Below are 19,561 nucleotides of genomic sequence, written 5' to 3' on the forward strand. Positions count from 1 at the left end.
ATAAGGTCTTCGGGGGAGAAACCCTAGTGTGGGTCCCGCTCTAAGTTAAGCTCCCCGAGAGGACCGGCATGGGTAGGTCATCGCGTTTCAAGAACCCAAGTCGTAACGTCACTGGTGGAAAAAACAACGCCCCACACCGTGCCGACGTCCGGTGTCCGTACACGACGATCCACCACCACAGTTCACGCATCCAATGGCCCACACTCACGCACGCCGTAGGCATCTGCGCGGCTGCATCATGTCGCTTGCAGTCGGAGAGAAATCTCGGATGGTACCAAATGACCGGCTAAAGCCCTTGCAAAAGTCAAGTCAAACTGTCAACAACAATTCGAGACGCGGACCAAGGCGACGTGTTAGCCGCCTCCGGGAAACCTGTTACCATGATACGCATGAGATCCACGAGTCGGCAAGTCTAGTGGTTGATCAGTATGAGATGGCAGCTTCCCTGTACCAGAACTACTCTCCATCAATACAATAGTAGCTCTTCTTCGAAATGAAAGAGGTCGTGCGCACAAGTTATACCTCCTACAGTTCGTAATAGCGATAACTAGATAGTACAAAGTATACCAAATTACCGACACGGTGCATTAATGGAACTGTCGTCAGGGCAAGCTAAGGTAAATTCGTCAGAACAAGTTAGGTACTATCGAATTAAATTCATAGAAATTGTCACCATCAGTTCAGTTCATAGGTATATAAGCAAGCGAGGAGAAACAATGGCAGACAACTTAGTTGCAAGGTTAAAATAACTATAAGCTTCAAAAGCAGGTCGTCCTTTGTCCACCCATCAGTCACCTCGTTTTTATTTCCTTCTGTTCACAACAGGTAAATAAGCATCTGTGAGATGAAATTGGTCCAGGTAAAAAAGTAGAACAATGCATGATGCTTATATTGTAGACACTTGGGTAACTTCGTCGAACAAAATGCAAATAAAAGTTGAGCAATCAACACGACCTGCTCCCTTTAGCTCGTGGAACAAGCAAGCCCCTTTTCTCCAGGCTTTTGAAACGATCTCTTGCGAGAGTACAGCAACCCTTGTTAACGGAAAAGAACAAGGGTCAAATTCAATAATGATGAAGAAGATCTAAAGTTGGATCTAAACATACTCGAGAGAACCCAATAATTACCTTCAGCTTCCTAAGGGATCCAGAAATCTCCTCTGTCAGAAGAACTTGAACAGGAGCTGGTTCAAATCTGTAAAAAGAGCAGAGAACAAAACTAATCAATCGTATCTTCCTAACGGATCAACAAAACTGCATTGGTAAAAAAAATTATTTAATTTAAAAATGGTTGCCAAATGAGCCAGATAGGGGAATGTACTCAGAAGCATCCTGTCGTCACCAAATTGACGAGATATCAAGATACATGGAACTATCTTAAATCAAACACAAGATAATTATAAATAGTGCAAAGTGCAGCTTATCAAAGTAGTGCATCTTTGCTCGTCGGAATCAAATCAAAATGGGCCAGGACATTTAATTGTGTACCTCGCTCATCAACCAAGATTCCCACATGGAACCAAAAGTTAGATGGTGAATTCATTTGCTGCCAGCAGACTGGCATGCTAAGAGGCAGGAAGTCAGCGTCAACCTCCAAGCATCATAAAAACATACAGCTCAATTTTAAAATTTATGCAGAGGTGTGGCGTGCACAGTGAACAATAAAACATGTCTATTCTCCACCAAGTATTCATCAATGTTCATGCATAAAGAATGAACACGTTAAAAACTTTAATAGTTCATTAGAGCAAATCATTACAGACATAATTTCCTGATAGAATCTAGTTAACCATGTCGGGCTAAATTAATTAAAAGAAGTATGTTACTAGGAAAAGCTAAGTAGTTTACTAAAAATTCTAAAAAATAATGGCCAAATAGTATTCCATACCAATTTCAGCAAACCATGTCGGGCTAAATTAATTAAAAGAAGTATGTTACTAGGAAAAGCTAAGTAGTTTACAAAAAATTCTAAAAAATAATGGCCAAATAGTATTCCATACCAATTTCAGCAAATCCCTTATCGCTAATAATTACTAAAGTGTAAAGTCGATTGGGATAGCATAGATATCTAGTAGAATATTGTTTTCTGTACAAAATACAGGCTGGCTGCCAGCTAGTAAAAGCATCACATAACAGTGTGCTCTCGGATAACAGCATGCGCTCTCATTGCAGTATTTAAAAATGACGGTGAAGTGAAATCCAATAATATAGAGCAAGAATATGTTTCATACTTGTGCTTCCCAAGGCGAGGTGGAGCAGATTTCAATCTTTCCTGCCGAGCTACGGCACGTCTCATGTGTCTCCTATGCTTTTCTTCATCCTCTTTAGCTATTTCCTCCATTATATCTGGTAAACTGTACAAGTGCCTAAAGATGTTAATCTTAAATGTCAAAGAAACCACAGGACCACCTGGGCCATGAGGACAATCATATTACCTATCAAGTTCCTCGGAAAGATTCTTCCGCTTCTTAGCTTCTTCTTCTGCTTTTAGCTGCTCCTTATGCCTGGCTCTTCGATTTACCTCCACTCGAGTTACTCTCTTTGTTTTTGATTTCCTGCTACAAGAATAAATATGATAGGTCTCATGATCTAAGATGAATAAGATTGCAAATCATGTGAGAACCAATTGTGCTACAAACTTTCATCAAAGACCTTTCCTCAGAAGTTGGCATCCACAACCACGACAAAATATGTACCGAAATGCAAATCGGCATTAAAGGTTGCCTTCAATAAAATGTTTTGCAATATATGGCACAAGAATTTTGGTTGCCAGCTGCAGGTGTAGAATACCCTAATCTAATCATTGCAAAAATCTCAAAGATAATTCTTTAACAAAAATTGATACAGCAGTGCTCCTAACACTAGACAAACAACCCGTCGATATGAGCAATCATAAATAGTTAAATTTTCCAAATGATCACAGATGTCCGTCAATTTTTTTAAACCACCATAGAAGTCTACAAATAATTAACATAATAAACAGCACATCCAAGTTACTGACTTTTAAGAGAATAAATTACATGGTCAAGCTTCGTTAGAAGATCACTGGAAATCAAAATCAATTAGCTTAATATATTAGGCAAGTAATAGCTTAATATATTATGCGAGAAACTAATCTGCAATATAAAATAAAGTCAACTTCAAGATACCTAAATTCATGACATTGATTAATGAAAAGAATGATAGTGCATCTTCAACAATGGACCAGGGCAAAAGATTGACAAGCATGTGTCCATACCATTTTAGCATGGCATAATACAATTAGCATTGGTTAAGTTAGATGAATGGAAGAGAATTGCACACATTCAACAATGGATTATGGCAAGGATTGCCACTTTAGAGCACACAAAGACATGACAGCTTGGTGTGTCTTGGAGCTGTATAATAGTCCAAAATTTGGCATGGTCGTAGGTGAACATGGCCCGGCACTATAATACTTGCACTAAGGCAAACATAGAATAGACAAAAAACATTAACAGTAATAGTTTGAATTATTTGGGGTCAGCAAAATAAAATCCTTTCACCACAAAACTATGTTGACTACAATATATAAAAAAATGGAAATTTTATTAGATATTCATTTTATTAACTTCATTTATGTGTCATGGTGGTTCTTAGCATATTCTAACTAGGAACATGTCAAAGATTATATCAGCATGACATATACAAATGGAATTCTTGCCTTATTACTCATAATCACGGTTAAAGCAGCAGCGATGGAATCTTGATCTCTCAAAAGCACTGAAGGTAACTCGTGAATCTGATATCAAACCAGAATGCCTTCCATTGACATGCATCTTGGGACGAGTGGATTAACAAATTTGATTGCTTGGATAGTAGAATAAATAAATTAACTTTTTCTAAGTAATAACCCTTGTTACATTTAAACAATCTCTTTAATTTATCAGGTCTCTTAAACTTGCCAGGAAAAATGAAGAAAAAAAAGTAAAAGGTACAAAAGTGTACTTATGAGCAAGGTCCACAATCTCATGTACTGGTCGTGTACCAGTCAAGGCTTGGACCCTTACCATACTGGCTCAGACCATTGTATTGAGTGTCTACCTGTGTGAAACAAGTTTCAAAAATATCCTGAAAAAAGATTAAAAAAAAATCAAACAAAAAAAACTCTGATACAAGGCCTGTACCACCCTGTACCAGGCAATACAGGCCTTTAAACTGAGCAGACCAGGTGATAAACCTTGTATGGGGCATACTGCCCAGGTCATCTTGCGCAACGTATAGCTAAACCATTAAAAAGGTAAATACTGTCCATACCGTACCATACCACATGGTATTACAATCCTTGCTCACAAGTTGCAACTACATCATCTAATTCATACACACTATGTCTGATACTCAAACAAAGAAAAATGATGCAACAAGCACACTTCTTTCCAATGTGTAAAACCAACATTTAGAAGTCAGCCTACGGAAAGAACTATCCTTCGGTGCCCATAATTATAATCATAGACTTTACATTACAGGGAAAACCCCACAAACTAATAACTTGAAGAAAGAAAAGAATCGATTCACAAAAGGATACCTTAATTCAGGTAGCTCACTGTCATTGTTGCCTGTTTCCCCTTCTATGTCACTTTCGTTTCCATCATCTGCCTCTAGAAAATATTTCTGAAAAAAAAAAGAAGACGATGGCAGATGAGCATAATTACTAGTCAGATTATAGTTTGCTATCAACTTAATAGAAAGATGATAGGAGAGGACCATGCCCACTAAGATCAATGGGTGGCTCTGGAGCTCCTGTCAAAGTGTCAATGAGATGCAGGCATATCCCGATTGATAGATAATATGCTTTCAGATTTAACTATATCCATGTTACCATTACAAAAGTAATCAACAACAACTGAATACAAAATATCATAAGTGCAGTCATTATAGCATATATTATCCACAATCGTAAAACTACCACTTCTTTTCAAATAACTTTGCATGACAAATTTGCAACCCTATTAACTTTATTTTGAACCTAATTATAATACCCAATCCTATTAGACTTGCATTATGCTAGGCTATAATTACTCTCGAGTTACAACCCACACCCATCTTGTGAGCACCATTTGGGTGCATAACATCGTTTGCAACTTTAAATAGGCAGTATGTGGTCCGACTAGCCACTGAGACTTGGACCAAATGAGTTCGACGGATTCAGGTCATACAAGCGAATCCGTCGAAATCGGATGTGCATCAGGCAGCAACTATGACCAATTAGTTGCGGTAGAATTTGCATCAAATCACCCAATGTGACAGTTGGGAGCTGGATCGGGACTGGTTGATGGTGTATTTAATCACCCCCTTGCTCATTTCTCCTCTCTCACGCTCACTCGCTCATCCTCATTCTCAACCTATTTCTCTTGATTTCTTGGGTAAAAGATTTAGATCTTCTTTAATTGCCTTGAGAGACAATTAGGGAAGGATGATTGGCACTCGTAGAAACATTAAATCTTAGGATTCAATCATAATCATCTTCAAATCAAGGTAATCTGAACCCTCATCTTTAATCACATGGAATTAGAGCTAATTAGGGTCTCTCTTTCATTTTTACCCAATTAGGCACACAAAATATTTATGAACTGATCTCTTTTTCTATGGTACAAAGCTAGCAACTCCATTGTAATCAAACAATTGTGAATAAATAGAGCAGCATATTTCATATTTCATTTCTCAAAGTGCTAGCAAAAAAGAACAAAAAACCAAACAACAAGCAAGCAGTTTATTACTTGAGACAAAATTAATATCTTGATTTATCAGATCACTTCAATATTATAAAAAGAAAAATACAAAAATGGTCATTTATGCTCACATCTTCTTCTGTCACTGGTTCACCAGGAACTGTAACTGGCACTGGTTGAGGCCCTAGTTCTTTTTTGTAGATATTTTGCATTTCGTCCGCAACAGCTTGAGCCAATGAATCCTATATTTTCAGTAGTGAAGCAAAATTCAGCGAGATTTGCAAAGAAAAAAAAAAGAATTGAGAGAGCTATTCATTCAGAAAACTATAAAAAGTTTGATCTAGATAACTTTAAGAAAGCCAATTAGCATGAAATATAAATAAACAAACAGAGTATTATTACTTGATGAGCCTCAAATGGAGGATTGAATGAACACCCTGGCGGCTCCACTTCAACAGCTGGAATGAGTGTAGCCTTCTGCTTCTGCAAGATCAAAAAATTGGGATGATAAGACGAAAAAAATGCTAGGCACCTAAGATACAGAAGAATATTCTCGAACCAGAGGACTACTTACCAGTCAATATGCTTATTTTAAAATAACCATAAAATTTTACAAAGAAAAACACAGTCTAAAATATAAAACAGAATTATTACACAAGAATGATAAGGTGACATCATATATGAGTAATCTATCTCATTAAGATAACAGAAACATTTTGATAAGCATAAGTATATGCTTCCGCACTGCAGACAATAACTGATTGACTCAACCTCTAAATCCCCAATCTCTTCAGGCTTTATCTTCCTTTACATATCATTTTTGTATCAATTCATTTGGGAGTTTTGGGTTTTCTAGACATTCTACCTGAAAAAAGTTTTACGTCTCCACGACTATATGCTAGATAAGGGACTAATATCTTGTTTTTCATATGCTAGAAAGAACAGTAAAACCTTGTCTCATGACTTGAGGTGGTAGACATAAATTTTTCAAGATGCTCCATCTAAAACACTTAGTAGCTTAAACTTGCTTTAGTATGTCAAGGTATGATTACGAGGCGTTGGCAGTACAAACAAGCATCACAATCTACACTTTCTTATAAGTGCCAATGACTTGATACCAGAATTTATCTACTAGGATATAGATATAAGACATGACAATTTCACCTTTCTGGTCTTGCCAGCTGCTTCCCCTGCAAGATTGATGACGAAATTAAAAATTTTACTTCCAAAATTAAAAAAAAAATATTGAGGAGTATATAAGTCACAGAAGAAACCTTCATCGCCCCAAATGTCAGTTAGATTAGAAGTTGTATCCTCTTCCTGAAGGCATAACAACATAAGATAGGTAAATAATAAAAATTCAAAGCTGATTGCAGACCATGGAAGCATCTTAAAATTAATTGCATACCTTGGGGTCCGTTTGAGCCTGAGGTTTTTCTGTATTAGCTTTTTTCTTTTCCCTCTTCAGTTTTTTCAGGGTAGAAGATGGAACAGCTTGCACGAAAGGATTCTTCTGTAGCAAGCTCTCATAATGGAGAATTTTCTCCTTATGCTTCTCAATCTTTCTTTTTGGCGGAATTTCTGTGGTAGCACCAAAATTTTCAATAATACCTCACAGTATAGAGTCCGAAGAGTGTGAGGAGTGCTTGTGTAGAAACAATTATCGAATACAAGCATCACCACAAGAAAAGTAGAGATGAACTAAAGGGTGTGTCCTACATGGGAACAAAGTGGATCGGTCACTTGTGTAATTTTAAGAAGGGGGAGTAAAACAGTCCTGTAGATGATTCTCAGCCAAAAAGGGAGCCTTCATCCTCAAAGACATCCGAGGCATTTCAAGAAGATATACCGTATCCTAAGCTAAATGAAAACAAATTTTCTTCCTCAAATCGTATGAATGTCGCATTACATGATGAGCCATAGGATGACTGACAGCCCAAAGAAACTATATCCACAAATAAAATTTCCTGAAGACAAAACGATGCACACTAAGTAGTTATTCAAAGCCCAAATAGTGCAAGCAATTATATTTGACAGCCAAAACATCAAGTGAAAAGACCTAGGAGCGACCGTGTGTATTATCTCGGAAGCAAAAAGCCACAGAAAACAATGGCTGACAATGTCTTGAATACTCGTTTTCATTCAACGAGCACCTGATGTGCGATGACATTGGCGGAAACAAGGGAAAGGTAAAGAGGGAACAAGAATCCAACATCGCGGTCGGATCTTTACGTAAAACGAAGGAGAACCGAAACCCTGGGGTAGAAGAAGCGCACCGGCGTTGGATTTGGTGTCGAGGTAGAAAAGGGAATCGCTGGGGAGGGAGGCGATGGTGGCGGCGCGGCCCGTGAGGGCGTCCTTGGTGGACTTGTCGAAGTAGTCATCGATGTCGTGGGTACTGATGTTGGCCCTCCACGCCTTCTTCCCCTTCCGCGATCCCTTCGCCGCCTTCCCCATTCTTTCGCCCCTTACTAGCCTCCTCCGCCGCCGCCTTCGAGATGCGAGGAAGGGTTGATGATGGGTCTCGTCAATTTAAATACGCCGTGAAGTGAAGGGAACAATAACTCAGTAATATTATTTATACCCTTTTATATCTTTAATATTTTATCAAATTTGATCATGTATTAAAACATCTCACTCATTTCTCTTATTACATAAATATTCTCAATATAATTCAATTAGATTTAAAAAATAATTATACATACTAATGAGTTGTTCTTTTTGTTTATATACGATTAATCCTTTAATAGAATTGGATCGCTCTTATAATTCATTGAAATCAATCAAAACATTGTGATAGTCATAAATTTCATGTATTCGATGACTGTACGACTATTAATTTGACTATGATCTTAAATCAAATAAATGGTGATTTCTAACGCACCTAATTGCATGCGACGGCGTCATTCAAAGGTATCAACAGCCAGCAGCAGCCGAGACAAACGACCCTACCGCCTACCAAATCCCACGTGAGTCGTCCACCGTTCGCGTCCAAAACCCGCGCCTCCTTAAGCATTTCGGGCCCACCTTCTGGAATGGCCATTCTTATCCGACGACATCGCCACCCGTGCCGCGTCAAGCCTCAACCAGTCTTGACCCGGCCGTTCGCCACATGGCGGCCCTCGTGGAGGACCTCCGCCCATAAATCCGCCCCTACAAGCCGCCGCCGCCGCCGGCCCAGAAGAAGCCTCGTCAAATTCGCCTCGCAGTTCCTTCGAATCCAATCACCGCCCCCGATTCTCGAGGCGCCTAAAAAGCTTCGATCTTTGCCCGCGATCGAGCTCCATGGTGACCCCCAATCACAGCCTCGGAGTGCCCGGCCTCAGCCCCTGGCCAGAGCCACACCGCAGGAAGCAGCAGGAAGAGGCGCCGACGGCCACGGCCCACGCGGAGGTGTACTCCGGGTCGGGATTCTGGAACTCGCCGTCGCCCAGCTCGCTGCCGCTGCCGAGGTTCTCGCTGAAGAAGGACGCGCCGGCCGTGGGGGAATTCCTGGCCACCGTGGCGCTTAGGCGAATGCTTCGGCTGGAGTAGCACGCACTCCTAGTCGATATGCAGCAGTCGATGTTTTTGAATGACGGAAAAGAACAGAAATGATTGTCGAGGAAGAAAAAGAAGATTAGATGCACAGTTTTAGATCTCTTCTTCTTCTTCTTCTTCTTCTTCTTCTACAGTGTGCATTGTAACGTTATGTAGTGATGTTAGACTAGATTTGATGAAATGTTGACTTTGATAAGCAACATTTGTTCTGCTATATATTTACTTTTTATTGAATGAATGCATGGGCTAATTATCTCATATTTTTCAGCAAGAAAAATTGAAGTATAGTCAAGAAGAGAAAAGACATGTGGAAACCATCTTTGAATGGTAGATGCGTGAGAACTTTGCATTACAACGCCGCCGCTAAATTAATCAAGTTCTCATGTACATATTAAGGTAGACGACGAAGGCGATGCAGATTTCATGTACATATTAAGGTAGATTAATCAAGTAGAACAAAGTTTCCTATGTGCTTGGGGTTTGAAACAAGAGAATCGAAGGTAATAAAGGTCCATTGGCTGATAGAAATGCCACCTCGGAAGAACCCATTAGCCGCGTGAAGTTACACCAAACACATTCTGCAGTTGGTGTCTTCGTGAAGCAGCAAGCTTTCACCTCATCACACGAGATGCTTAGAATCTCGTTCTGGTTGCAGGTTGACGAGCACAACGTCACCTGAATGCGCTGCCAAGGAAAACTTTCCTCGCAGTGTTCCCGGACATGGCACTCCTCCCTCATTTATGTGCATTGCGTACTGTTCAGGACTAAGGGTTTTCCCTTGCAAGCATGCATGCATGTCAGCATCAGATGATCTGCTGCGAAAGCATCGACTGTTAGGTGAAGTTTTAGTCCGAATCAATAGCCTGCATTTGACACGAAACCTGCGCGATGTCAACCTCAGATTCACGACAAAAGGTGCGTGGAAAGTTATCAGAAAAGTACAAGTTCATAAGCACTTTTCGAGCATAAGGAATATGGGAGGGAACACAGTAGTGATGGCGGAGAGAAGGGAAAGAACTAACGTTCAAGCCGTATCCACCAAACAAGCCTCAGCTTTGGCATCACTTTGAAGGATAACCAGCGACCTTTAGGTGGCAAGCATGTCGTTCTTGCAAGCAATCATCACCATCTCCACCACCACTTACGGTCTCCCCATAAGTAGAGGTGTAGAGTTGGAAGGATCGCAGCTAACAGCAGCATGGCGGGAGGAGACCAAACAGAGTCGCTAACCAGCTCCTCCAAGGCCACAAAGACCGTGGCGGACAAGACCTTGAAAGGCTTCGGCAACCTCATCCGCGTCCTCCCCAGCGGCACCGTCTTCATCTACCAGTTCCTCAACCCGCTCCTCACCAACAAGGGCGACTGCCACGTCGTTAATAAGTACCTCACCGGCGCCCTCCTGTGCTTCTGCGGCTTCTTCTGCTGCTTCTCCTCGTTCACCGACAGCTACACCGGGAGCGACGGGAAGCTTCACTACGGCGTCGCCACCAAAGACGGCCTCTGGCCGTTCTCCGACGAGAGCTCCGGCTCCGTCGACCTCTCCAAGTACAAGCTCCGCTTCGGGGACTTCGTGCACGCGTTTTTCGCGCTGGTGGTGTTCGCAGCGATCTCTCTGTTGGACTCCAACTCCGTCTCCTGCTTCTACCCCTCCTTCGGGTCCCAGCAGAAGGTGGCGCTGATGGTGTTGCCTCCGGTGCTGGGCGCCATAGCGAGCTCGGTGTTCGTGGTGTTCCCCAACACTCGCCACGGCATCGGCTACCCTCCCTCAGAGACCACGTCGGATTCCTCCTAAGAGTGATGGGTTATGTGCTGCTTCGTGCTAACAGCGTAACGCGCGAGGACGTGAGAAACTATGCATGCAGTTCTCTGCTCTGTATGTTCAGCTCATTTCAGTAAAATGAATCAACTCACGAGTTACCAGTAGCAGTTTGATGATTCATCTAATGTTGTGATCTGTCCTTTGATCATAATTGCTAATTTTGGCATTAAAATAATTAGTAATATTAAATTGAAATTATGGTAAGATAATAAGAAAAAGTTGATTTAATAATTTTAATAAAATTGTAATTTCTTGTTTTACTCACCGCATCGCTTACTCGTACCACTTTCCATGTGCTTCCGCCTCCCCAAAGACCGCCGTTATCTGTCGGACGTTGGCCTTTGTCTATGAAGCATTTGACGGACGTTATTTGCCGTCATTCTCGTTGGAAGACGCGGGAAAGAGAGCGCCGCCACTGGTCTGGCGTAACCCACGTGTCGCGTTGACCGTGTCCCCCATCGACCGCACGCGCTTGGCCACTTATGATCAGAGTTGACCGGACGATTGCATTTAACGATGATTAGGATGTCGTTCTCTGTTTCTCGGCTAAATCGATTCCCCCCCAAAATCCAATAAACCAAAAGCTTTTATGGCGACGTGATAGCTCTATTTTGGTTTTCGTTTTTGTGCGTGTCAGGCACTGCCTCTCCCAAGGCGGCCTCCAAGCTCGGTCAAGCCGCCGCTCTCTCCTTTTCCGTTATCTTTCCGCGCTCTCGGTCTCTCTCCCTATATAACCTCATCCAAGTCTCCCCTTCCACCTCAAGGCTGCCTCTCTCTCTCGTTCGCCTTGCTTCGAAGCTGAATCCTTGGTGGGGAAATTGCGATGGCTCCGAGGGCAGCGAAGGGCGGCGAGGCAGAGAGGGAGCTTAAGGAGGCGCGGTTCCGGGGCGTGAGGAAGCGGCCGTGGGGGCGGTACGCGGCGGAGATCCGCGACCCAGTAAAGAAGACCCGCGTTTGGCTCGGCACCTTCGCCAGCGCCGAGGAGGCGGCACGCGCCTACGACGCCGCTGCCCTCCGGTTCCGCGGCCTCAGTGCCAAGACCAACTTCCCCTGCCCCGGTCCTCCCCACGCCCTCGCCAACCCCTTCAGCCCCACCAGCAGCAGCGGCACCGTCGAGTCGTCCACCCCTTCCTCGAAGGCCACCGCAGCCGCAGCAGTCCTCACGCCGCTCGATCTCGAGCTGGGCCACGCGTCCGCCCGCTCCTCCCTGCCGCGCAGCCCGGTCGCCATGGATCGGGCAGTGGCCTTGACCGGGTTCATGGGCGTCGGGATGGGGGGTTGTTCCTTCGCCATGGATTACTCTCTCTCGCCGGCGGCGCCGCCGACGAGGCTTCCCTTCGACGTCGACCTCAACCTTCCGCCTCCGCCCGAGGTCGCCTGATCCAAACGCCAGCGTTGCCGATGTCGAGAGATTTGGATCACAAAATTTGCCGACGTCGACCTCAACCACATACAAAATTTTCAGCTTACGTTTGACAAGCTGTATCTATCATTTTTCTTTTTTTTTCTGGCACCGAGAAAAAGTAAAAGCCATCTCAGAGATGGAACTCATTGTTATTAAATTAAATTGAATTAAATTATTGTTTGGCCAAAATTTATTATTTTTTTCTCCCCTTTTCCTTGCCAAGTGATTAATTAATATATTGATTTTTGAGGTAATAATTAAGATTATATGCATCGACCCAAGAAACGCCGTCGGACACGACTAAGTCGCCGGTTTGGGCACACGGAAACACGACAAGTAACTACTATTGCGCGTCCTGGTGGGCCATCCGTTACATTCTACGCCATGTAAGAGCCAATGTGTCGGTGGATCGCGATCGCATCGCTGGATGTGCTTTGCGATTCGTGCTGGTGTGAATCGATCGGTAGAGAATGACGGATGAGCAATTATCGAGCAGATGCGGTGGGCAAACGGGTGTGCAAGCGAATCGGTGAGCAGATCGACAGCTGCAGCGGGCGATGGATTAATAGAGATCGAAATACCAATCCTAATTAACTATCAGAGATAAATATATAATTATCTCTAAATCCAATTACTTAGTCTAACTTAGAATGAAGCTTCCCATAGTCAACCCTTTTACTGGGGGCCAATGCCCACAGATTCAGCAGCCCCGACTCCACCCATTATTAGTCAATTCAAGATTTGTTCTTTCGATCGATGAGTGTAAATGATCTTATTTTAAGTCCATCAGTCACAGGTCCTAACTTATCTTTTCCTGTTCTTATTAGGGACAAATACCACTGGTTTATGTGTGTCTTCGACTTGGTTCGAATCGATGCAGTAAACTCACCGTTTCATATGGGATAAGGGAAACGCTGGAGTACCCGATTCTCCTCCAATCGGGAAGCGGTAATCACATCCATCTTCTTATCCGGAATAAATAACACGCGCATCCATTCCACGGCATACCATCACCACCCCCACCTCCTAAACCAGGGGCCGCCGGCGGTGCCCGGAACTCCTTATAACCGTCTCGCCCCTTCTCCTTAATTCTCCATTCTCATTCCGTCTCCATCTCTCGACAGCAATGCCTGCTGCCGCCGCCGCCGCGTCTCTCGTCCTCTTCGCCCCATCGCGTTCCTCCTCCTCCTCCCAGCGTACCCTCAGACGCCCCTCCCTCCTCCCCCTCCGCCGTGCTACCGTCGCACCTTCCCGCCCCCGAACCCCCCGCCTCGTCGCCGTCCGCGCGGCCGTCGCCATCGAGAAGGAGACGCCCGAGGAGGAGCGGCCGGAGACCTTCCTCCGCGCCGCCGATGGCCACCACGGCGCTGCCTCTGCCTCCGTCCGCGCCCGCTTCGAGCGGATGATACGGGAGGTCCAGGACGAGGTGTGCGCCGCTATTGAGGCGGCCGATGGCGGCGGGAAGTTCAAGGAGGATGTTTGGTCGCGGCCGGGAGGAGGCGGTGGGATCAGCCGGGTGCTGCAGGACGGAGGGGTGTGGGAGAAGGCCGGGGTTAATGTGTCCGTGGTGTATGGTGTTATGCCGCCGGAGGCCTACCGGGCTGCCAAGGGAGATGCTGTATCTGGTAATGGGAATTCTTCGGTCAAGGCTGGACCTGTGCCGTTCTTCGCTGCTGGGATCAGTTCGGTATGTGTTGGAAATCTCGTTGAGCTACATTCTTTTGCTTGGTTGGTTCGAATGAAAGTGACTGGCGTGACGATGTTGAGAATTAGGACTCTAGTTGTTAAAGAAGCAATTTATGCAAGAACTTAAAGCTCTGAGCTTTAGATCATTGGGTTCGTTTTTGGGATAGAGTATTGGATTTCTTTCATAGGGATTATAAGAGCTAGACTTAAGAATGTCTGAATAAGAATGCGTTAACAAATTTTATTTAACAAAGATACCCCTACTCTCCTTTCTTATACTTCCCGGTATCGACACGGGAAAAAAAAAAAATCTGACATTGAATTAGAGAAGTATTTGGTGGTCTGATCCACGAATGGATTACACTTCAGGGGAAATACTAGATCCTTCAGTGAGTCATAATTCGATTTTGGTATATGTACCACAGTCTTGTTGAGGGGGTTAGACTGTAGAAAAAGTGCACGGTCCCAAGTGCCTAGAAGTCACCAAAATAATTGTTTGTGGCTTTTAAGTGTTTCTGAGTATGGATAATTCATCCCTCTAATGACTTTTTTGGCATTTTAATTCTGTATAAGCTACACTTTGCATTAGGAAGACTATCATGGCTCTTCTGAGTGGCACTATATTTGATCTCTATTTCTTGTGCCATTTTCTGTCACCTAAAATTTTCTGATGTCTAAGGTCTTCGACTTGATCTTTTTCTGCTACCAAATGCTTTTAACTTAAAACCATATGTATTATACCTTCTAAATACATCATTAATTCCAGACAGATAATTTTCTCTGTCTTATAGAGAACCAACTCATCTCTTCTTGGAGAATTTCAAGAGTTGGCACAAAATCTATTATTTGATTAGGCTGTTGCATCATCCAAGTAAATATACAGATGATTGTTTGTCGACTAGCCTAAGCAGATTGGTTCTTGTTTTGTAGGTTTTGCATCCAAAGAATCCATTTGCCCCAACATTGCATTTCAACTATCGATACTTTGAAACTGATGCAACAAAAGGTACCTATTGCAGAGTTTTTTTTTTCTCTGTTGTGAACAATTATAAAGGATTCATGATGATTCCAACTGTGCAGTTGAATGTTATTTATTTAGAAATGTTTTTCTCATGTACGATAGCTTGTTATGCTTTGAACGAGAAGCTCCAATGATGTCTTTTAGTTCTGGTAAAGGAATGTCTATGAGCTTAAATCTGCATACCTAACAGTAGGCATGCTCTAAGATGATATAACAGTAGGTCACTTTAGTCAAGGTGAATTGTATTTCCTGTGAAACTGATTTAGTTTTCATTTTTCCCATTCATCATAGTCATTTTGCTTCTTATGAAACTAATTCAATTTACTAAGGCATCCTCAACTTTTTGTAATTTGACTTTCCTTTAACATTTCAATCTTTTCAGTTCTTTATCTCACGATACCAGCACCGTGTCTATCTACATAAGAGGGTCTTTTTATGCCTCATGCTCAATTTTGTTTCCTCAAATGTGTGAGAAAGAACTAATTTAGCAAGTATTATAGGATTTTCTGCAAAGTGGTCATGCTTGATGACTTGATGTAATGCATCAATGTATCAGACCATGTTTAACTCGTAGACATATCTTATAAGGTAATTGGTTCAATTCTTTACTAATTGTTTCCAAAAATATCTAAACAAAAAAAAGAGACTTCTGATTGCAAGAAGGAGGACTATTTCCCTATCTTTGTTGGGCAAATGTCATTTTGTTGTATTTTAAGAAGTAAGGTGCACGTTGTAGCATTTGTTGATGAGTTTGTGATTATCATGATCATCATGACTCATGGAGACTTAGTTGTTAGCATGGCTTGTTCTCATTAGGTTTTAAAAGCAAATTAATGCAAATGTTGTTTTCAACTTTGCATCAACAAGTGGACCTTAATGCTCTTTCATCATATCATCTTAAAGAGGAATATGTAACATTGTTTTCTTTATAATCGATTTCATCTTAGTTCTCTGCCACAATTTATAAAACATGACATTAATGAATACATATAGTGTTTTTTATTATCTAATACTTGTATTTGTCTGCAGATGCCCCTGGAGCACCTAGGCAATGGTGGTTTGGTGGTGGCACAGATTTCACTCCGGCTTATATCTTTGAGGAGGATGTAAAACATTTCCATAGGGTATGTTTAAACTTTAAATTACCCGATGTCTATCATTATAATTTTGGATTATATTGATCATTTACATCAGAAATTGCAATATGATTAGCAGAAAAGTAAAGAAATGGTTTCACCAACGTATTGCCTCTTTTTTAGCTATATATATTGTTTTGTAAAATTTTGGAAGTGGACAGAGTGAAGACATACTTTTGCTCATCTTTCAGTTAATAAGCTGATTACTTAAATTTTTCAGTTTTTCTACTTCTCACTTCTGTTTTGTGTGTAATGTATTGTTTTGGTCCAGCAACCTGTCTGGTTTACTAGATTTCGTCATTTCAGCATCCTCTAAATTATATGCATCTGTACCATCTGACTTCAAATTGTCTTATGTGAGTTCAACATTTTATGATTTTAGCTTGTGTCTTTTTAGGTCCAAAAGGAAGCATGTGACAAATTTGATCCAAGTTTCTATCCCAGATTCAAGAAATGGTGTGATGATTATTTCTTCATAAAGGTACATCTTCCGATGTTTTTCTTTTCTTTTGTTAAGTGAGTTCCTATTTTGTTTTAGTTACTAATGGTACTGTTTGGGACCATTTTGGTGAAAATTTGGAGAGATCAGCTTTATTTAGCAAGCTTTTGTTCTATGTAGGCCTAGGTCTGATGGTTATAAGTGGGAATTATGTTTTTAAGATATTATCCTACTTGTCTTATGCTTTAGAAATGTGATGCTTAATTGCTGTTTGCCAGCCGCATGATGTATAGATAGTTGACAGTGAATATCTGATGATTATGAATTTATTCATTTAAATATTTTTGTGATGCTGCTGCATGCCACATGGCATGCACAAGGCTAGCAATGAACATGCATGGGCATGTGAACCTCACGAGCCAGCAGTGTGTGACACAATTTAACATGGCATGTGACATAAGTCATGCCTAATGCCAACCCTAGGTGCATGTATCCTTAGAAAGTTGATTTCATTCTTGTGTAGCTTTTCTTTTAGAAAGTTCTTCTCTAGCTTTTTCTTCGTTGTGGAAAATGAGTTAGTTAGGTCACAGCATCTGTTTTCTGCTCACATTCGATGCAAAAATAAAAAAAGTTTTCTAAATTTAATTTCTTCTTCCTTTATCATTTGATGTTTTCTGCAGCACCGTGGTGAAAGGCGTGGGCTTGGTGGCATATTTTTTGATGATCTTAATGACTATGATCAGGAGATGCTTCTGGCTTTCTCTACTGGTAATCCTGCACATAAACTCTCATGTAACCAATAGTGATAACTATATGCATCATTTTGTCTGTATCCGCTCATGTAGAGCGAGGGAAAGACACATGAAATATATTTTAGAACTATTCAGCAATTGTGCTAACTTTATTTAATGTCTTTTTCAGAGTGTGCAAGGTCTGTTGTTCGAGCATACGTACCTATTATAGAGCGAAGGAAAGACACACCTTTTACCGAGCAGCATAAGGCATGGCAACAGTTAAGAAGGGGACGTTATGTGGAATTCAATCTGGTAAGCAAAGAGAAAATAACATGCATTTGCAGTCTAGGAGTCTGTATCGGACTGAACATTAGTTGCGATGTGTCCATTCTGAAGGTTTATGATCGTGGTACAACATTTGGACTGAAGACGGGTGGACGAATTGAAAGTATTCTTGTTTCCCTTCCGTTGACTGCTCGGTGGGAATACGATCATGTATGCTAATCAACTCCCCTTTCTTTCCATCTCCATGCCATGCGCATGCACAAACTAACGAATGGAATGAACTTTGCCACAGAAACCAGAAGAAGGAAGCGAAGAATGGAAACTCTTAGATGCATGCATCAATCCAAAGGAATGGATTTAGTCTCAGCCAAATGGCTAAGTGAGCACTCTTAGCCTTCCTGTTCTACAGTGATAATACAAAGTTCCTGGTCCAATTTTTTGGGTGCAGTTATGATAGGTGAAAGTTATGATCTGAATTGTTGAATAAGTTCAATCAGGTTATGTCGGATAATATTCACAAATGAGTTATTTTGGAATCAGTGTTGGTGATTATGTTGGGATGGTGTTGGATATGAATGTCTGGAATCTTTGATTACAAACCGGGCGGATTCCTTGGAAAAGAAACAAGAAATTGCACTTCAAATCAGTGAAAAATATAGACACTAGATATAGATCAGAGACAGAGTTCAAGATCAAATGATTATATCTAACCAATAGAAAGGTTTATGCCAGTGTGGAACATTAGCAACCCATGATAATATGGTTGTCACTTGGTGATGCAGTTTCAAAGATTAATTAATGTCTTATTTTGGGGGTAAGCTATACACCCTCATTCCAGCAGGATAAATGTGCTTCCAGAGATCCTGTTCCCTAACACCATAAACCTCCATGATCCCATGCTCTTTCTTGTGGTTCAGCATCACAAAGTTGTGGCTCTATAGGCTTCCAAGAGAGTGCTTGACTCTTTCAGAAGCCACTTGAACTTGATCCAACACATTGACCCTTTCCTTCACAAAAATAAAAAGAAAAGAAAATAGAAACCAGGGAACCTGATGATGACCTTGTAGATGGACAATGGCCCTTCAAAGAAAAGTCACCATTAGTTGTTTGTCCATCACAAACTCCATTAGTGGAGATGAAGAAGCCCCCACCACTTTGTCTCATCTAATGTGCAGCTCACTGACCATTAGAATCACTAGCTACTTCTTTATACAGAAACCTACATATTCCACTCATTTATGACACAAAATACTCAGCTTTAGCTCACACATAACTTGTCCTCCACTTTCTTATTCTTGTCTTAGCTCACTCCTCTCTTTGAGTAGGATAGGGTCTTGTACCATTCATTTCTTTCAACAGGTGCTTGCAAACATGTCCATCTTGTTTAATGCTGTTGTTATTATCTTATACTTTCCACTGGCTTGATCTCCAAGCTACCACAGAAATGTTCCCTTTGTGCACAACAGTTGCATTTGTCTCTATAAGCGGAAAGCCTAAAAGCCTCTTTCAGTGTCTACCCTTTCCATCTTCTAACACTAAACCTGTATACTCTTTTATCTGCTGTCTACTTTACAGAGATGCATTCCATTTCGAAGAAAAAAGGCTTGAAATGATGTACGCTACGCGATGTCACCGGTGGAGGCTGTGCTCACCTCATTCTCATGTCTACATGGTTTGCAGCAGATCTTTATCCCCTCGGGGATGCCCCGAGGAAGAAGAAACTGTCCAGCTCCATGACCTCACGGTCTTAACAGTAACAGAGTTTCTTTAGCGGTGTCATCGGATCAACACAAGGATATGCCCAGATCTT

At 41.8% G+C, this 19,561-nt stretch overlaps 4 protein-coding genes across 5 annotated transcripts; 3 read left to right on the forward strand and 1 right to left on the reverse strand.

Annotated features, from left to right (window-relative positions):
• Positions 1-622: 622 nt before the first annotated feature.
• LOC103972419 (ribosome biogenesis protein NOP53) lies at positions 623-8,200 on the reverse strand. Of its 2 annotated transcripts, none has more exons than XM_009386755.3 (12): positions 7,963-8,200; positions 7,095-7,267; positions 6,961-7,006; positions 6,851-6,876; positions 6,089-6,169; positions 5,818-5,928; positions 4,543-4,628; positions 2,435-2,554; positions 2,231-2,353; positions 1,128-1,194; positions 955-1,034; positions 623-812 (listed from the first exon to the last, which is right to left on the reverse strand). In XM_009386755.3, exons 1-12 carry the CDS (start codon positions 8,141-8,143, stop codon positions 803-805), a joined length of 1,104 nt encoding a protein of 367 aa, XP_009385030.2. In that variant the 5' UTR covers positions 8,144-8,200; the 3' UTR covers positions 623-802. The 2 variants fall into 2 exon arrangements, with proteins under 2 accessions (XP_009385030.2, XP_009385029.2); XM_009386754.3 differs by having other exon boundaries at positions 2,435-2,557.
• A 2,019-nt stretch (positions 8,201-10,219) lies between these two features.
• Positions 10,220-11,149, forward strand: LOC103972420 (protein DMP2). The gene has a single exon (XM_009386757.3). It carries the CDS (start codon positions 10,425-10,427, stop codon positions 11,016-11,018), a length of 594 nt encoding a protein of 197 aa, XP_009385032.2. The 5' UTR covers positions 10,220-10,424; the 3' UTR covers positions 11,019-11,149.
• A 719-nt stretch (positions 11,150-11,868) lies between these two features.
• On the forward strand, positions 11,869-12,426 carry LOC135653033 (ethylene-responsive transcription factor 11-like). Its single transcript, XM_065174444.1, has one exon. It carries the CDS (start codon positions 11,869-11,871, stop codon positions 12,424-12,426), a length of 558 nt encoding a protein of 185 aa, XP_065030516.1.
• Positions 12,427-13,408: 982 nt separating this feature from the next.
• Positions 13,409-18,303, forward strand: LOC103972421 (oxygen-dependent coproporphyrinogen-III oxidase, chloroplastic). The gene is made up of 8 exons (XM_009386759.3): positions 13,409-14,137; positions 15,067-15,142; positions 16,187-16,281; positions 16,691-16,774; positions 17,413-17,500; positions 17,654-17,778; positions 17,863-17,961; positions 18,044-18,303. Exons 1-8 carry the CDS (start codon positions 13,577-13,579, stop codon positions 18,110-18,112), a joined length of 1,197 nt encoding a protein of 398 aa, XP_009385034.2. The 5' UTR covers positions 13,409-13,576; the 3' UTR covers positions 18,113-18,303.
• Positions 18,304-19,561: the final 1,258 nt, after the last annotated feature.

Source organism: Musa acuminata, chromosome BXJ3-11 (assembly GCF_036884655.1).
Source record: "Musa acuminata AAA Group cultivar baxijiao chromosome BXJ3-11, Cavendish_Baxijiao_AAA, whole genome shotgun sequence".
NCBI lineage: Eukaryota > Viridiplantae > Streptophyta > Magnoliopsida > Zingiberales > Musaceae > Musa > Musa acuminata.